Source organism: Cyclopterus lumpus, chromosome 5, assembly GCF_009769545.1.
Source record: "Cyclopterus lumpus isolate fCycLum1 chromosome 5, fCycLum1.pri, whole genome shotgun sequence".
Lineage (NCBI taxonomy): Eukaryota > Metazoa > Chordata > Actinopteri > Perciformes > Cyclopteridae > Cyclopterus > Cyclopterus lumpus.
In genome coordinates, this window is record NC_046970.1 from 13217707 (window position 1) to 13237472 (window position 19766).

General features: G+C 39.0%; 1 protein-coding gene across 1 annotated transcript; it reads left to right on the forward strand.

The window, feature by feature from the left end:
* The first annotated feature begins 1011 nt into the window (after positions 1-1011).
* erbb3a (erb-b2 receptor tyrosine kinase 3a) lies at positions 1012-19346 on the forward strand. The gene is made up of 29 exons (XM_034532452.1): positions 1012-1342; positions 8235-8392; positions 8763-8949; positions 9250-9375; positions 9495-9560; positions 9724-9842; positions 10107-10248; positions 10418-10531; positions 10968-11088; positions 11261-11334; positions 11421-11511; positions 11684-11701; positions 12607-12824; positions 12911-13043; positions 13206-13299; positions 13502-13656; positions 13739-13792; positions 13887-14028; positions 14111-14230; positions 14324-14422; positions 14957-15142; positions 15256-15411; positions 15572-15647; positions 15783-15929; positions 16908-17005; positions 17134-17328; positions 17435-17503; positions 17644-17905; positions 18107-19346. Exons 1-29 carry the CDS (start codon positions 1255-1257, stop codon positions 18949-18951), a joined length of 4353 nt encoding a protein of 1450 aa, XP_034388343.1. The 5' UTR covers positions 1012-1254; the 3' UTR covers positions 18952-19346.
* The last annotated feature ends 420 nt before the right edge of the window (positions 19347-19766 follow it).

The window sequence follows — 19766 nt, forward strand, 5'->3', positions numbered from 1 at the left end:
ACTTTCTCCAAAAGATTCATCCAGCTCCGCTGTCACAAGGACCGATACAGGAAAACATTCCTGCCCACGGCAATTAGACTCTACAACAAAGCACCTCTGGCCAGACCCTCTGTGGACTAATTTTCATTTTCACTGTAGACATTCACATTTATATTTATGTTGATTTACACTTCATATACACTACACATACTTTGCATTTTGCACACTCTGTTTAAACTTAAATTAATGTCCTTAAATACACACATGCACAGTTATTCATAGTGCACAGTTATTCGTATTCGTATTCTATTGTGTATATATATTTTACATATTTTGCACATTTTGCACACTCTGTTTACATTTAATTTAATTTAATTTCCACACTTTAATACACACTGCACAGTTATTTGTATTCTATTGTGTATCTATATTTTATATATATATATTTTTATTTTGTATATATCTGTCATCCCTGTTCTTATATTTTATTTTATTTTATTTTGTGTGTTTAGTTTATTTAGTCTATTCCATTTGGTGTCTGTAAAGTGTTGGGCGCTACTATGACAACACATTTCCCCTTGGGGATTAATAAAGTATCTATCTATCTATCTATCTATCTATCTATCTATCTATCTATCTATCTATCTATCTATCTATCTATCTATCTATCTATCTATCTATCTATCTATCTATCTATCTATCTATCTATCTATCTAAACACTTGAACAATTATTCATATTTTCATTTTACAAAATGGGTCCCACAAACTTAATACTGACAACTGCCTCTGAATGCATGCATCCATGGGTTTCATGGCCCAAAGTATCTTCTGTTCCCTGGATGTGAGAGAATGAAACTCGTGAGCGACTGCCTCTTTCACGTGCTGTAGGTGCTGTGGCTGCATGCAGGCCCGCCCACATAAATCAGAGCCACAGAATCAGACGGTCTCGCTGCTGATTGGCTGCGCGCTGCGCTCCAATCACTGAGCTGTAGTGATTCCTCTCACACGAGATGAAGCGGGCAGCTCGTAAAGTTACGGCTCAGTTAAATGTCACACAGAGAAAACACAAACAGGTTTTCACTACAGGTCGGATTGACGTCTTCATTTGAATACTAGAAGAAAGCTAAGGAAAGGAATAAGAAAGACCATTTGGATTAACTCAACTACTGTTTCTAAATGGATTGAAAGAACCGAGGACGAGTTTTGATGGGAAACGGACAAATGTGATATCAATGTGTGTTTAAAACGTCACCAGCTTGGACATTTGAGTGAGGATGACTGCCCTCGTGAGGAAGGTGCAACAGGTGCTGTGGGTCCTGCTGCCGTGTGCTCTCCAACTCTGCAGCGCACAGACACAAGGAGGTGGGCTCACAAACTCACAGACACACACACAATCAACTTCTCTGTTCAGCATCATTAAATTTTTTAAATCTCAAACCCTGGATTAGAGTTGCTCTCTAGCCTGCTAACAAAACACCTGTCCTACCTCACAAACCACACACGAGAACCTGTTCCGCACACGTACAACTTGTTTGCTGAGTCACCCGCACCTCTCCCACGACTCTGTGTGAGCTTTACCATGTTTGTCTCAATTGTTTCAAGGCTTTGCGACAGACCTTACACCCAAAAGATAGTTCCTTTAGAATGAGATGAAAACACTCTCTGACAAGTGTAAACCTCCTGTAGAGTAGGTATTCTGATTTAGTAGTTAAGTAAAAATACTATAATGTAAACATATATATAATAATAAAATGTCCTGCTTTAAGTATTGTGAAAGTGCATACTTAAGAATGAAAAGCAGCAAAACCTCACAATTGAGAGGCTGCAACTTAGTAATGTGTTGTTGCCAACAATGACACAAATAAAAGTAGCTAAGGAAAAAGTGTAATACTTCCCTCTGAAATAAAGTATAAAGTAGCATAACATGGAAATCCTTAAATAACCCAAGATTGCACTTGAATAAAGATCTCCAATAAATGCATTCACTCAACACAGAGGTGTTGGCAGACAGAGGTGTTGTGATTTGAATCCCAGCGAAACTCATTCAACTTTGACCTCGTGCTCTTGTTGCATACACCTGCCTGTAGGTGAATCAAGTGGTGCTTTGATTTTGAGAAAAACAATGTGAACATGAGATCATCGATGCTTAGGCCGCTGATACTCATGTGACAAAGCCTCTGGCAACTGAAGTAAAAACAATATTATAAAAATACAGTCACATGATTACATGGAAAGGAAGATTTGATTGTTTGTAATAGGTTCTGTAATGTAACGGATGCTGTAAATGCCTTATGAAATCCATAACAAAGTACAAAACACAGTTAACAAAGTTAACTTGGTGTGTAATTAATGTTTCATTAAACATTTATCAATTGAAGAGGAGCATTGATGCAAACCTTGATGGAAACGTTTTGTTTGTTCAGAGTTAGTCATGTCCATAAGCTGAAGACATTTCAGAAGTATAATTTAAGCCAGTTGTTGAACAGCATTTTATTGTGTAACCTAGTTATGACAGAGATGCTGTTGTTATGTTGACGTAGAAAGGTGTACATGTACTCCAAACCTTTGATCAACATGTCAGTTGTAATATGAGGTTAATTGGCCAACAAGACTAGAATAAAATAACCAATGGTAATATAGTTTTTGTGTGTGTTTGGGGCACTCGTGGTGTCTTTTTATGTTAAAATTCAAAGCCAGTTGTCATTTTAGATCCTCACTGCACCTTTCTGCAAAAAGCAAGGTTTTGATTAGTGAAATTAAGTGAAAATGCTTTTCAAAGCACACACACATTAGACAAACATTGTCAAGTTGTAAATAAACAACACAGGTATACAGCCAACTTGTAGCACTTTCATTTTCAAATAGTTTTTTTTATTCTAAAACAAAAAGACAAAATTATTCATATGTCATGTCTGATGGTTTAAATGTGTGACGTTTCAGGGGAGGCTAATGAATCAGTGTAAAATTTCACATCTTTCAAGAAAACAACAATCGGTCTTTAAATGGCTTGTACTTTTACAGGTGTGACATCAAAATAACCGATGTGTCAAAAAGCAAATATGCTGCCGCTCCTGTTGCCAAAGCATGAAGTTGGGAAACTCTGTTCACCAAAGTCCTGCATGTTGGGAACACACAAAATACATCTTACAGTTAATTTAGCAGTGAAACCACAAAATGAAATAGTTCATGTGCTCAGGTGTCTTTGTGTTTGCGAGTTTGTGTGTGTGTGTCTGTGTGTGTGTGTGTGTGTGTGTGTGTATGTGTGTGTGCATGCTCATTTGTGAGGTATGCAGTAATCTCTGGCACATCCTGTGCCAAGTTTCTGTTTACCTCAGTCATCGTCTCAACCGCTTTATTGAGCGTGTTTATCTCCTCCCTCTTTTCTTTTCTTTTTCTCCCCCTTTTCTTTAAAAAAAAAAAAACTTGTTGTGTTTTCGTCATGTGTTGGGTTACACTTCAGTGCCAAGGACAATGAGCCTATTTTGCTTTGAGTTCCAGTCTTGTATATGATAGTATGTAATGGAATAACTAGGAAGGAAAGAACATGCAGTGTCTGAAAAGAGTGAGCAGACACAGAGAGTAAAGTGTCAGTACAGACAGCAAGAGGCTTGGCCACACATCTTGATGCACCAAGACAGTCTTTCAAAATAGGGCCATTGCATGCATGTGCGTGTGTTAATGTATGTGTGTGTGTGTTTTAACTCTGAACCATCAACCCCATTCCTTTGTTCTCCATCATCCATCTGCCAACACTGAAAGTCCTCCTTTGACAGAAAAAAACCCACTCAGCCTGTTGAGATTCCCAGCTTCTACATCTACAGCCCGTGTATTGTTTGCATGTTTTTGTAACACACTGTATAGCATGTTGTCCCCTTCTAGAGAGGGTTGTGCTAGAACTGTATGCACACTGTACATACTGTGGCGTGCCGAATGTTCTTGAATGTACGTGCGCAGATGTTCTCAAGTATTTCCCAACAGGCCATTCAAACGTAGAGTCAACAGCAGCAAGTCATCCACTGATAGCGTAAGGTGGGGTTGATAAAGAGCTTCACCCTTGAGCAGCTCATAAACTGACATCATTTCAATTGAATGGCTTTTAATGAGCAAAGGTTTCTGAAAGCATATTAGGCATTGCAACTCATTGTGATAACCCTGACATGAAGCAAACTGGAGCATCTAATATATAGAAATGGGTCATGCTACAGCATGCAATGTTAAAGAGATAATGTCCTGTTTCATTAAAGGAGATATGGTCACAACTGAGGCCGAGATATAGTCCCTGTTTGAGTCAAGCTCTAAAAACACTGAATGCAACTGCGAAGATTTCTGCAAATCTTATTTTTAAACCACTTTTTGCTTGACAGATAATGACAGATTAAGTTGTTGATTAATCAGTCAAATCTAAGTTTTCTAAATTTGATTGAACATAAATCCTTTAGTTTTGACAAGTAACATTGATCCTGAGGCAAATTTGTATAATGATTATAAATCAAAGTATCAGTTTAATAATCTTAAATTTGAATAGCAAAAGCCTCTATTCAAATTTGGATCAAATCAAAAAATATTTAAAACCATTAAAACATACGTTTCAAGTGAGACTTTAAAAGATTTGAAAAGGGTGTGATATGTTCAGTAAAAATTGAATAACTAAGAGGGGAGGGAGGTGGTGGAGCATTTTATCTACAGAAATACTTTGTATGTAAAGCAATCGATAGCACAGTTATTGATGATATTATGGAGAATTTGACAATTGAAATCAATTCTACTAAATGAAAGACAATATTGTTGAGTTGCATTCATACGCCTAATGCGTTGACGATTTAGTTGACAATTTAGTTGACAATTTAGTTTTTTTGTGGAAAAGTATGTAATAAGAAATTACTTTTTGTGTGTGGTGACTTTAATATTGATCTATTAAAAGGGAAATAACACAAATAAACAACAGACTTTTGTAATGCAATGTTTAGCTTTGGTCGATGGCCTCTTATTGACAAACCTAGTAGGATAACTAAGGACAGTGCCACACTTATTGATAACATTTTTACAAATGTTCTTGACCAAGTAACAAGTGGTCTGTTTGAACTGATATCAATGATCATCTTCATATTTTTGATCACAGAAGAAGGAATACTATAATAAAAATACTAGAGGATAGAAAAAACAATATTCAAAGGATTTGGAAATCTTATATTATTCAAAATAAATGCTACAAATCCATATTATTTTCTTAACAGCTCTGATGCTACCGTAGATCATTTCAATGATTGTTTTGTTGTGGGTGTTGGAATTACTCTGGCAAACCAAATTGTTGTGCCCGATAACAAAACATATTTGTTTGATAACCTAATAAGGACAATATCAATTCCATGTTCCTTCTTGTATTAAATGAAATGAATATAATTTAAATTCGATAAAAATATTAAAAAAACAAAAGATCATATGATATCAATTCTATTGACATCATAATTATTAAAGAAGTCATTGATTTTATTGTAGGACCTCTGACCTATATATGTAATCAGTCTTTTCAAAAACTGCAAAGGTAATACCAATATTTAAAAAAAAAATAGAGACTTACTATCTATGTACTAATGGAGAAGATGGAAGGAATAACAAAGGCAGTTGAACATTATGAGTTTTCTTTTGGTATTTATGTTGACCTCCAGAAGGCTTTTGATAATATAGATCACAGCCAGTTATTGAGAAAATTAGAGAAGTATGGGATCAGGGGGGTACCTCACTCTTGACTGAAAAGCATAGTTGATTCAACCTATTTTAAAGAGCACTGTTTGTATCAGGGTTGACCTGTAAAGACACCATTAACTATATGATACAGTACATTAAAATTAAATTAAATTAAATTAAAATTTAATTGAACATATTGGTGTGACTTTTGGCATAATGCCGTCAAGCTCCCAAGTCAGAATAACAGTTTTCCTGTTGTTCCCATTTATATTTTACTTTGAAAGAATGCACAATTTGACCCTAAGATCTTTCTAACTGCCCCCTGTTTGAAACATGTTCTGTTACATAGGTTTAGTCCTCTTAAATCCAGATCACCCATGCAGGCTTATTTTTTCAGACTTTACAAAGTCCCTCCAGAGAACCAATTGACATTATAGTAGTACTCGTCCTTACAAGTGAACTCATCTTAGTGAAGTCAGTGGGGATTCCCTTTAAAGTGTCAGTTCACCCAAATTAAACAAAAACACATCTTCCCACTAGCCACACTGACTCAACCCTTGGGCAGCTTATTAAAATATCTGCCTATGAGCCTCCTGCTTCTATGGAATTGTTACATTTAAAGAAATCCAAAGCAACTTGTCATCCTTGAAACAATGTCCTGATTCTTCTTGATAATCCACAGATGCCACTTTATTTGAGTAAGATGTTATTTCTGGAAAGAAAGCTTGAATTTCATTAACTAAAGGACTTTCTTAGATGTTTTTGTGATGTAAGTGAATTGACGCTTTAGTATAATTACGCAACGTTCTCAGAAACATAATAAGGTGACTCTTATCAGGACTTTATGGACGTAGGACATGCTCGTTGCATGCATCTCTCTCTCTCTCTCTCTCTCTCTCTCTCTCTCTCTCTCTCACACACACACACACACACACAAAATGCTTTGACTCCCCTGCTTTGCCTTGTGAAGTTAATAATCATTAGCCCTTTTATGCCCTTGATGATCATGTTGTTGTACTAGGCTCCATTTTGACTCTGTTGTCAGTAGAAGGAATGTGTTTGTAAGTGTCGAGCATTCATCAGGTGCGTGACCTGAGTGTAACCAGAGCATTCCTTAGATCCTCACTGAGTATAACAAAATGAACAACAAGTCAACAGGAGTTGACTGGTTCATGATTATGTTTGACTGAGATAAAAGGTTTCAGTTCCCCCGAATACCAAAATAAAATCACTATTGCTTCTAGTTGTTTTCACAGTTCACAATTCACAGTTGTAAAACTATTGACACTGTATTCTTATTATCCAGAATAAACAAGTACAGAAACATATCTTCTTTGCTGTTGAATCTTTTGAATTTTTCTTTTCCAATGCTGTGAGAGCACTAAATGAAATTTCACATCACAAAATCTTTACGAACAAAACCAAAATCATCAACAGGGTAGGAAGCGAGAACATATATTTTGAATAATGTTAGAAACAAGTAATGTCTTCATAAATTCAAAAAACATTGTATGCTGAATCTTTAAGAGTTCCTTTTTTGAACAGAGGAGACTAAACACTATTGAAAAACAACCCTTGACCAAAAGTATGTGGGCATATTGTGTTTGCACAATGTGTACATTATCCAGTATGTGTTTGTATTTTTAGTCAAAGTACATGACATTGAGAACAACACTCATGTTTAATTCTCTTCCCTCTCTGCCCTTCCCTTTCTCTCTGCTGCTTCTCTCCTGTCTGACATTTGAATAGCAAAGCAGCCTTCAAGTGACCCTAAATGGCTGAACTCCCACAGACCATAAACAAGGCCTTGTATGTTTGTCTCACAGAACGACATGCCCCGTGTACAATCCTCAGCTTGTTCCACGCTGTTACAGTACATTCATTGATATTGTGTGAGCAGAGAACACAGTGGTGGTATAAAGCATACAATGTTCCCTCATACATTATTTAACAGACTACTTTTCATTTGTATTGTGATACAATTGCGAAAAATATCAGTGAAAGTTTTTTCTTTTTGTCTTTTGTGATACTATACCCTTCCTTCCCATTCGGAAAAGATGCATATACTGATAAACTATACTGATTACTAACAATACTGTCTCTAAAATGCAAAGAATGACAGATAAAGCTGTTTATTTTGTTACAACAAATCTCACTACTGTTCTTAGCTAGACACGAAGCGAGCCAATACGACATGGTGTGCAGGATGTTTAAGTTATTAGCATGGTTACAAATGTCAATGGGATTTTGAATGAGATTTTCTTCATGCTTTGACAAAACCCAGAACTTATGTGGGTTGCTTTATATAAAAAGGCTATACATTTTTATATTTGTTGAGGACATTTTCAGTTGCGGATTAATACATATTTGGGGTTTGTGAGTATTTACAGCAGTGTGTAGGATGAGCTGAATGAGTTTTGGACAGTTTGTAGAGGGTTAATCCAGAAGAGGCTTTGGATACAAAGACAACAGTAGTGAAAAGGATCGATTCATTATTGTTTTGTTTTTGGTATTTTCATGGGATCTAAACATATTGACATTAACAAGAGTGTGTTCTTTGCTTTTGCAGTGGTCATTTGTTCCGGCACCAAGAACGTTTTGAGCACGACGGGAAACTCTGAGATCCAGTACAACCTGATGATAGAGATGTACAGCGGCTGTGAGATTGTGATGGGCAACCTTGAGATTACCATGATGGATCACACCAGAAACTTCTCCTTCCTGCAGGTGATGCTTTGAAAAAATGGAGTCAATAAATACAATCTATAGTGAGAGCAGATCATCAATACTACTTTCACAGAGGTATTGTTTATGTGTCATTGAGGAAAAACTGCATGGTAACCAGTCGAGACAAGGATATGGATTAACATGAAGCCAACTCTTTGTCACCGTCTACTATCTCAGATGCACAATGCGCTTATTATATCCTTTTCTAAATCAATCATGGCGGTGAATCACAGAAAGACAAGCAAAACACATGTGCATGGTGTGACTGTTAGCAATCACTTCGACAAACAAAATCAGAGGAAAGTCGATTAGTGTTATTCTGCCTGTATTTTCTTTAATTTCCCCTTCTCATTATTTGCTAACCCTGCAGTCTATCAGGGAGGTGACAGGCTACATCCTGTTCGCCGTCAACGAATTCAGCCACCTGCCTCTGGATCACCTGCGTGTCATCAGAGGCACCACGCTGTATGAGGACCAGTACGCTTTGGCTGTGATGGTCAACTACCAGAAGGACGGGCAGCACGGCCTGCAAGAACTGGGCCTGACACACCTCACAGGTACACAGGAAGTCACTCGGTTAGTGTGTTCAAGTGTGAGAGGCTGGATAAGGATGTGACACTTGGTTACTGTTGGAGCTTCCACACCCACACAATGCAGCCACACCTTCACAGTGTACTGGTCGTCGGTGTGTGCAGTCGCAGTGATGTGAAGTTCCTGGAATGTCTCAACTGCCAGTGTAATATAAGCTCTAGCACATCATACTGAGTTTGTTTAAGCAGTAGTAAAGGATGAGTCATGGGCCAGTTCAGACTTGCTTTGCTAATTTCCCCATTTAAATGCCTGTGTGCTGCCCACAGAGATACTGGAGGGAGGAGTCAAGATCATCCAGAATAAGTACCTGAGCTACGCACCGCAGGTAAACTGGCTGGACATCGTGAAGGATGGAACAGCTCATATCATGATCGAGGACAATGGGCCTGAAAGTGAGTGGAAAAAAATAAACACACAAGCATCACTATCCTTTCATTTTAATGTCAGACTTTTGCTTTAGTCTGCTTTAAAATGTGCAAATGCATCTTCTGATAATACATGTGTATTGTAGAGCCTTGTAACGAAGCATGTGAAGACCTTCCATGTTGGGGTCCAGAAAATGACACGTGCCAGATCTGTGAGTGACATTTACTTCCCATGTATCAACTCAGTTCTGTAATGCAGTAACCAAGTCTTTTTTTTCTGAAAAAGTTTCACGTGTATGGGTTGGCATGGAGGTTCTAATAACTATGAAGGGCTGCCTTGTTTAAATAAAGTGACCATACTCTCAACTCTTTCAGTGACAAAGACTGTGTGCGCCCCTCAGTGTAACAGCCGATGCTTTGGTAGAAACCCAAGCGAGTGTTGTCACATTGAGTGTGCCGGAGGCTGCACTGGCCCCCACGATGCAAACTGCTTTGTGAGTCTACCGCTCCAATAGTCCTTTTAACACATATGACATTTTTCCACGTCACAGCAGGAAAAGCACAGGTGTATATGATGAAATGAATGGTGTCTGAATACCATTAAGGAATAATGCACTGGGACAGATGAGAAGGGGCACATCATATTGTGCTCTTCCTACTATGACGGGTCAATATGTCTGCTGTGAAAAAGATTTATCATAAATATAAACAAACAAAACATATCTACAAGCTATAAGTCTGTATGTGATGTTTTTCAGGCTTGCAGGAACTTCAACAACTCGGGCGCCTGCGTGCCTCTGTGTCCCCAGACACTCATCTACAACAAGCACACATTCAAACTGGAGCCCAATCCCAATGCCAAATACCAGTATGGCTCCATCTGTGTGGCCCAGTGCCCTCGTGAGTTGACACACGCTGCCTTTTATGTTCACACAGACTCACAGTTTATAAACAGTTGCTGTTCTCTTTATAGCATCAATGCACTTTTTTATGATTGCACAATACTTTATTCAGCATTCCAAGCTTTTCATAAAGCAGCAGTTGCATTTTTTTTGTTTCTTTTTTAAAGCTAACTTTGTGGTGGACGGAAGCTCCTGTGTAAGCAATTGTCCGTCTGATAAAATGGAGGTGGAGAAAAACGGAGTGAAAAGATGTGAACCTTGTGGAGGCCTTTGTCCAAAAGGTATATTTCATTCAATAAAGAAGACGCTTGTTTATTGCAACTTAGAGACAAGCTGAGCTAACAGTGTCACTGGTGATTATATAATATTACATAATATATGTGTCAGCAGCATGTACTGTATAGCTGGTCAAGATGGAACATATATTAATTGCTTTTCTGTACTGTTCGGTATCTAAATCACAACAGAAAATTACGTTATTTGTTGATCATATTTTTTGTATTTAAAACATGAATCTGCTGTCAGATAAATCTGTTAAGATAAAAATGTCTTGATAAAATGTGGAGGAGTAGAATAAAATAGCGTAAAATGAAACTGACAACGTAGCTCACAATTTTAAGCACAGTATTTGAGTAAATGTACTCAGCACCGTACTGGTTGGCTCTAACTGACTTCATATGTTCTTCCTCTTCTTCCTTGTCTTCATCTTCCTCCCAGCTTGCCATGGCACAAAAGAAGGGACAGCTAGACAGACAGTAGATGCTCTTAACATCGACAGTTTCATAAACTGCACTAAGATCCAGGGCAGTCTGCACTTCCTGGTGACCGGGATCAAAGGGTAAACTCATCCACAGTTGCCCTTAATTTAATTAATTAATTAATTAATTAATTAATTAATTAATTAATTGTGGTATATAGTAGGTTAATAACTATTTCCATTTGTGCTTTCTGGATGCTTTTTTTGGAACAGGTCTTTATTTTTGTATATATTTTGTTTTCTCTTTTCAAAGTGATGATTACAACAGTGTACCAGCCCTCGATCCAGAGAAACTGAAAATCTTCAACACTGTTCGGGAGATTACAGGTGTGTTTAAACCTTCAGTGTACTTTTGACCTCAAAGTGTTTACAGGCTGGTTAAGTTCTCCGGAATACAATGTCTTTATTTTCAGACATTCTCAGCATCCAGTCGTGGCCTGAAAACCTGTCTGACCTGTCAGTCTTCTCCAACCTCCAAACAATTCAGGGCAGAACACTTTACAAGTGAGCTTTGTTCTAACATTGTTTTTGTTTCTCTTGTTGACTAAGGTTCTGTTAAAATTGTGTTGTTGTAGCTTTCACTGTATTGCAGACTAAGCATCACTGGCATGAATCTGATTGTCTTGTATCTCTTTGTTCCTTTGTCCTTGTTATACCTTGTTTTTACCCCATGTAGAGGAGTGAGCTCTAGAAGGTACAGTAGATATTGAACATATATCCACCTCTATCCGCCTCTTCATGCACAACATCTCGGTTTAATTCTTTCTTATTCTTGGTTTAGATATTATTATACTATATTTTTCTTCGGTACTGAGATTGTGTGATTTAGGTGGTGGTGGGTGCAACTCTTTAATGAATTTACAAGGTTTACTTGCATGCTCTTTCTAATTAAAACTGATTGGCTATTTGGGTGCAATATATTGGAATGTGGTGTATTTTATGGAAGCCAAGAAATAATTTTAACCTTATAAGCAACTGAACTCCTCATGGCAGAGTATAATCACTTCTGACTTCTCAACTAATGTTGGAATGTAAATACCACATTGTTTGTTTTGTAGCTTTAAAATGTTTTACATTGAAACACATTTACTTGAATATATGCGGTTTGTATTTCTCTTTTTCTGTACGTAATTGCAAGTTCTGCAATTTCAAAGACAGAAATATAGAGGGACTATTGTTTTTTAAGTTTCACAAATTCCGACATACAGTCAAGTAGAAAAGAAAAAAGTTTCCCAAATTGGATCAGTGAAATTCACTCAGGCTGCAAAGAATAAGCAATCGAGCCAGAATAAAACCAGACCTGTTTGCGGTCCGTTTATGTCCCGTCATTGATATGATTTTGAGTAACTGGAAACCCTGGATACTTTAATATTTTAAATGTGTATTTTGTATGAATTTGTAAACCTGAAAACAAATCTGCTTTTTTATATACTGTTAAAAAAACTTAAAATCTCACAAATTCAGAAAGATGGTCTCCAAAAATAAAATACCCAGTTGTGCATAACATTATGAAGCAATTATTTGCTTCTTACGTATTTTAAACACAATCATTGTCAACTTGTTTCTTACACAGCATTTATTTGCTACCTTGTATTTCAGGGGCTACTCTCTTCTGGTGATGAAGATCCGCTCTTTGACCTCGCTGGGGCTACGCTCGCTGCGTAAAATAAACGATGGCGGCGTCTACGTCACAGGAAACCTGGAGCTCTGCTACCATGACACCGTCAACTGGACACGTATCTTGACCAGCGGCTCTCGCCCACAGCGACGCCAGAAGCACATCGACGTCAAGGAAAACAGACCAAGAGATCAGTGTGGTGAGTGAGGGAGGATCATTTTTAACCAGCTCAAGTGTTCAGTGTTCATGATGATACAATATTGTTTTGTCCTGTTGCATTTGCAGTTGGTGAGGGCCATGTGTGTGACCCCCTGTGCTCCTCTGATGGCTGCTGGGGCCCGGGGCCAAACCAGTGTCTGTCCTGTAAGAAGTACAGCAGGGTAGGAACGTGCGTGCCAGATTGCATGTTCTTAACTGGGTGAGTCTTAACAAAAAAAACATTGATATGAATAGTACAATTCACAGTGTTTGTCTTAATATGAGTAATGTTTGCTGTGGCGTTGCTGTCCTAAGCGTTTCAATCTTATCTGCAGTCTGTTGAAAGATTTTGAAAGTGATTGACTTTTTGCTCTGACTGCAGGGAGAGGCGAGAGTTTTCTACTCAATCAGGGGAGTGTATGCCATGCCATTCTGAGTGTAAGGTCCAGGAGGGGAAGCAGACCTGCACAGGCCCGGTATGATTCTCTCTCTTCAGTGAGACAAACAACAGGCTGAACAGTGATATTCACAAAACAAGTTCTCTAATCTCAAGAATAGTGTTGTAGTTACTTTGGGTTGGTTGCTGCCACCTAGTGACATCATTATACTCCATATTGCCACTGGCTTCTGTCTGCTTTGCTTTCCTTTGTCAACTGAACTGTCCCTACGTCTTTTCAGGGGGCGGATCAGTGTGTTGCATGTGCCAGCCTGCAGGACGGTCCACACTGTGTCTCCTTGTGTCCTGACGGCGTGATGGGAGGAGAGGAAGTTATCTTTAAATACCCCAACAAGCAGGGCAGCTGTGAACCATGCCACATCAACTGCACCCAAGGGTGAGATAGGAGTAGAGTTATTTCTGTTTTGAATTAATATATTTGTGTTTGATTGAAGCTCACCTCTTTTCTGTGTTTATAGGTGCTACGGCCCGGGAATTAGAGACTGTGAGGGGTCTTCTCCGTACCTTTCTGGGTAAGTTGAATCTGACATGTTTTATGTAACAAAACTGACATTTTGATTTACTAACAGGTGTGACATCTCTTCTTCCTTTTCATCTGTCATTCAGACAAGCGACCACAGCCATCGTCCTGGGAGTGATTGCCCTTCTCTTTGTTTCATTCTCTGTTTTCATGCTGACTGTTCTGTATCGACGAGGTCTTGCCATCCGTCGCAAGCGAGCCATGAGGAGATACATGGAGAGCGGAGAGGTCAGTCAGGGTCTGAGGTCTATACAATGTTGTTATGCTTCAGTTCAAGTTTGTTTGAACACATGATCTGTGGGTCTCTCAGAGTTTTGAACCTCTGGATCCTGGAGAGAAAGGGTCTAAAGTCCATGCTCGGATCCTGAAGACCACAGAGCTCCGTCAGTATAAGCTACTAGGTAACGGAGTGTTTGGATCAGTCCATAAGGTAATGTTGATTGTGGCAGTTATCTATTCCATCCTCCTCTTGCACATTTAACTTTGATTTATTATGAATCTCTATCTATTTCTTACCACGCAGGGCATTTGGATCCCTGAGGGTGATACAGTAAAGCTTCCTGTGGCCATAAAGACGATTCATGATCGCACCAAACGGCAGACCTTCTATGAGCTGACAGATGTAAGAAAACATGACTGAAAAGAAAAGAAATTTTGTGTACCAAATACTCACTGAAGGTAGGCGTGAAGGGTGAATTTGAAAGGTTTATAGCTCGCAACTTCGAGGAGTCATCTTGGGTTTATAGAAGTTACCAGTCACAGAAAAAAAAAGATAATGCTGTAATTTATCTAAGGACACTTCTCGAATCACTCCTGTAGCACTTCTCAGATGATCTGTATGTGTATCTGTAATTTTCTACGCAACAGCATTTATTGGCGATATGAAGATTATTTATTTGCAATATATTGAACATAGAGAGACGTCTAATATGTTGCAGGAACTTGAGAAATGTGAGATTTATACGGACATTATGATGTTTAATCTTCCCCTTCTCTCTTGAATCAAAGCCTCCTTCAAGAAGCAATTTTGAAACTTTTCACAGCCTACCAGAAGTTAATATTTGATACTGAAATGATTTAAGTATTTCTTTAAAACCTGAATTTAAGGTTGGCATTTTTTAAATCTGTCATGATTTACTCTTAATGCTCACTGCAGCACATGATGACCATTGGAAGCATGGACCACATTAACGTAGTCAGAACCCTGGGTATCTGTCCCGGTGCCAGCCTGCAGCTCGTCACCCAGCTCAGCATTCAGGGCTCCCTGCTGGAGCACATCAGGAACTGCAAAAACAAACTCAGCCCACAAAGGCTGCTCAACTGGTGTGTTCAAATTGCAAAGGTAAAGGAAGAACCTTTTTTTGTTTGTCTGTGTAGGCTGTGGGAAGAACACTAATTGGTCTATTCCACTGATATTACAAGCCCTTAAAATGCATAGTTGTTCTTTCTCATCAGGGGATGTATTACCTGGAAGAGAAAAGGATGGTCCACAGAAACCTGGCTGCGAGAAATGTGCTCCTGAAGAATAATTACACAGCACAGATCTCTGATTACGGCATTGCAGACCTACTTTACCCTGATGACAAGAAGTACTTTTACAATGAGGTCAAGGTCCGTAGCTTGGTTGAGAAAAGATACAATACTCAATAATATGATCAAAGTTCATTAACAGAGCCTTTGACATTAACTCATTTTGCGCACATTCACTGAACACTTGTTCTGTTGTTTTCACTGACGTAATTCATGAAGACATTCTCTGTTTTATCTGTAGACACCAATCAAATGGATGGCCTTAGAGAGCATCTTGTTTCGCAGATACACACATCAGAGCGATGTCTGGAGTTACGGTGAGTTTTAAACCAGTTTACAAATCCAAGTTGGGGTAATATTGTTGTTAATATAAACACAATGGGAGGTGTGGATGTTCCAGCTGCTCCAGCCGTGCTGTTTTATGCCACGTTATATTTGTCCCCTTCATTTAGGTGTGACAGTATGGGAGATGATGTCCAATGGGGCAGAGCCGTACACCGCGATGCGTCCACAGGACGTTCCTGATCTATTGGAAAAGGGCGAGCGTCTGTCCCAGCCTCAAATTTGCACTATTGATGTCTACATGGTCATGGTCAAGTGTGAGTGCTTGTCTTCTACACTTCTTTTACATCTGGTCTGACCCACAAAATGAAAGCAGTAATATCCGTTTTAGCCATCAGATGAATCAGACTGAAATACCTCAACATCTATTGGATAATAATAATAATAATAAAAGTAAACATTTCAGAAAATACATGAGGCAATGAACACAATAGAGGAATAGAAAATTACAAATACAAAATAAAGCAGAACAGACAAACTAAAATAGGGGAAACTGCATAAAAGGACGACATCACTTAAAAGCAGTTCTATAAAAATGGGTTTTAAGAAGTGATTTAAAAGAAGCTACTGATTCTGCTAGTCTTATCCCCTCAGGTAGGTCATTCCAAAGTCGAGGGGCTCTGATGGCAAAAGCACGGTCACCCTTTGTTTTAAGCCTTGACTTGGATGGTTTCAGATTGCCATGACATTTTGTACAGTCATAATCTCCAGAGAATGGAACCCTATAATTACTTTTGTGGTTTCCTGACATTTCCTTTTTTTCACCATGATGTCCATTTTTGACTTTTAGTAAATTTGGCCATTCACTGGACTATGGATGAAATGTAAAATCCTCAGCGATCCTCTTTCTTTTCATGTACCACCATCATCAGGTCTTAATTGGATGTGTCCAATACTTTGGTTTATGCCATAAATACCTGCAAAATTAATGACTTTCACTTCTGACTTTGTGTTTAGATTGATCTAGCAAATGTTAGCAAGCTTACAAGCCGCAACCAAGATAGTGGTTATGGTAAAATAGGAATACCTGCTGCTTAGCATTGTGAGTCTGTTTACATGGCAACTTTAGCATTTAGCTCTAAGCATCGCTATACAAGTACCTTACAGAGCTGCTAGCATGGCTAAAGACTCTAAGTTGTGTTTATATTTTATTTCATTAGTTTCAGATGCTCCTTATTGTGCATTGGTTCCATAGAAACAAGTGGCAAACTTTGGCTTTTATTTTTAATTTCAAGGTTGGATGATTGATGAGAATGTCCGTCCAACATTCAAAGAGCTGGCAAATGAATTCACCAGAATGGCCAGAGACCCACCTCGCTACCTGGTGATCAAAGTAAGACAAGCTTTGTGTTTATCAGTATTGCCACCCAATCGGTACAGCACTTATGGTTTCTGTGGGCTGAATAGTTCTGTTTATTGTACATGCAATATGCTAATGTATGTCTTACTTTTGTCCACCAGGAGGACTGCAATCAACAGGACTCAGCCCCAGATGAACTCGCCCAGCGGAGTGCAGACCTGGACGACCTGGATGATCTAGAAATTGAGCTGGAGGGCCAGGGGGAGGAGGGGGTGGTAGATGGTATGACTCGAGCCCCTCACTACTTGTCTCAAGCCAGAAGCCTCAGTCGCCTCTCCAGGATGGACACTCACAGAGTAAGAGACGCCTCTTCCTGTCAATTACATGACCAGTTTTATATCTGGAAGTGTCTTTTCTATCACCCCCTGGATCTAAATCTCCCTCCTGTCTTTTCTTGTAAAGGTGATTATTTCTCCATCAAACGTGGTGGGTTACCTGCCTATGACCCCAGGTGTTGACAACCCAGGACAGGTAGCTAAAACAGTATTGTGTTTTGTATAACTGAGCATAATTAAGTTAAACTATTTTAATATATTATCAACATCATCCTACTGCACATTCCTACTCTTGCCCTTTTACTAATGCCGGTGTGTCTGTGTTGTCTTGTGTAGGCCATGTGGCAGTCACGCTCTCGACTAAATTCAGCCCGCACTGGGTCTGAGAGCTCGGAGGGCTGCGGCACAGCAGTGGAGCTGGAGATGAGTGAGGACTTTTCTCTGACAGGTAGCCTGAAGAGACGACGTCAACGTGAAGACAGTGCTTACATGTCGCAGAGGGACAGCTTGTCTGGCGGGCCACCAGAGACTCCATCACCAGAGATGGAGGAAGAGGACCAGAATGGATATGTGCTTCCTGGAGAAAGCCCAGAGAGAGGTGATAGCATCATTCATATTTGAAACACATTGAAATGATATTGTTAATCATCTTTCCTCCGAAATGGGTCTATATGTCTGACTCACAACCACCCTTTTAAGGAATGAATACAACATTTCTAGGTTAATAGTATTTTCTTCATAGCTCCTCACACATTACTATACTGCAAACCTCATTCGATCCACTTTTTGTTTTTTTCAGAAACCCTACTTTTTTCATCTCGGGGCGGTCCTGGCAGGATGAGCAAGTCTCATTCCTCAGGCCTCTTGGATGACCCAGATGAAGAAGAATATGAGTATATGAACAAGCAGACATGTGTAACAGCTGTCTCGCCCAGGCACAGCAGCCACCGGCTGAAGCCGAACAAGAAGCGCACCTCTTCTGTATCTTCACAAGCGACAGCGTGCTCGGGTGACACCACATCGTCCGTGTGGGTCAGGGGAGATCAAACAAGAAGCAATAACAACTTTGATTCAGAGCAGCAGGAATCGAATGAAGTTGAATATGAATACATGGACATCAGGGGTAATGAAAAAGATGAAATCCCACCAGTGCCTGACACTCGTCCTCCTTCGACAGGGATGGGCAGAGAGGTTGAGGAGGAGGAGGAGCAGGAAGAGGAAGAGGAAAAAGCAAAGGAAAAGGAAAAAGAAGAGGAAGATGAATATGTGGAGGACAGTAACTATCATTACACAAACAGACAGCCAAAGCTGCGTCAAGCTCTTCAAGACAGGAAGGAGCTGAAGGTCGAGGGAAGGGATGAGGACGAGGACGAGGACGAGGACGAAGATGAAGCGTATGAGTATGAGGACATGGACTCCTTTGTTGCCCTGCGGCCTGGAGATGCGGTGGTGTACCACAACCTGCAGAGAAAAGGGGAGGGAGCAGTAGGGGACACAGAGGCACATCGATCTGGGTTTGAACCCTATGTAAAAGTGAGAGCTGGAGTCGGGGTTGGGGAACCTACAGCTGGCGACAGATCTTTTGACAATCCAGACTACTGGCACAGCAGGATGTTTCTGAAGCCCAACGCAGTGCCGACATGAAGAACATTTTAAATCTCATGAACTTCCCTCTGAGACATAATCATGAAGGACGCGAAACAGGAACTACAATCTAAAGCTATGTTAATAATGTAGCCTATGATACAATAAAATTAAAATGACATGCTTGCCTTTTCAACAGGCCTGTTACAGGCTGATGTTATTTCTTGTATTCCGGCCTATGATTTGGGGCATTTCCAGAAATAAAAGCACTGTAAAAAATAACAAACATTAACAGAATACAAGCTATATTTTTCTGTTTACAAACAAAGTTGAACAACAATGAACAAACTAAAATGAACAAATGTGTTTGTTTGGAGTTTGGAATGTTTTATATTATGAGACCTCTTTTAATGATGAAATACATTTTTTACTCATTAAAATATTTTGAATAACTATTCTGAAGCCGAAACTTTTTATTTTAACTTGTGTAATATGATAATGTGTGCATTGTGTGAAATGTGGTTTATGTTTTTCAGTCAAGTCTAATATTGAATGTAAAAAATATTTCTGGACTTTCTCAATAGTAATTTGACAAAAATCAATCTCAACTTTTTGTCAATTACATTCGGTGTAGTGGTTAACACTCCCACTTCACCTGAGTTTCTGTACGGGCCTGTACATTTCACCTCTTGGGATCAATAAATGTATTTCCACATCATGCATGGCCTTCATCAGAAGGCAAATTAAATTAGTAGTATCATATGAAATACTTTCATATGATAATAAAACATGTAAAAAAGTATATATTTGCACGAGATAATTAGAATGTTTATAATTGCATTTCTCATAAATGTGGAAAAACTGTGCTATTTTGT

Bases quoted from the DNA above. Each gene is read 5' to 3' on its own strand.
- erbb3a (XM_034532452.1), top strand. From the start codon at position 1,255: ATGACTGCCCTCGTGAGGAAGGTGCAACAGGTGCTGTGGGTCCTGCTG. The intron at 1,343-8,234 runs GTGGGCTCACAA...TTGCTTTTGCAG, and splicing joins CAGCGCACAGACACAAGGAG to TGGTCATTTGTTCCGGCACC. The intron at 13,793-13,886 runs GTAAGTTGAATC...TCTGTCATTCAG, and splicing joins TCTTCTCCGTACCTTTCTGG to ACAAGCGACCACAGCCATCG.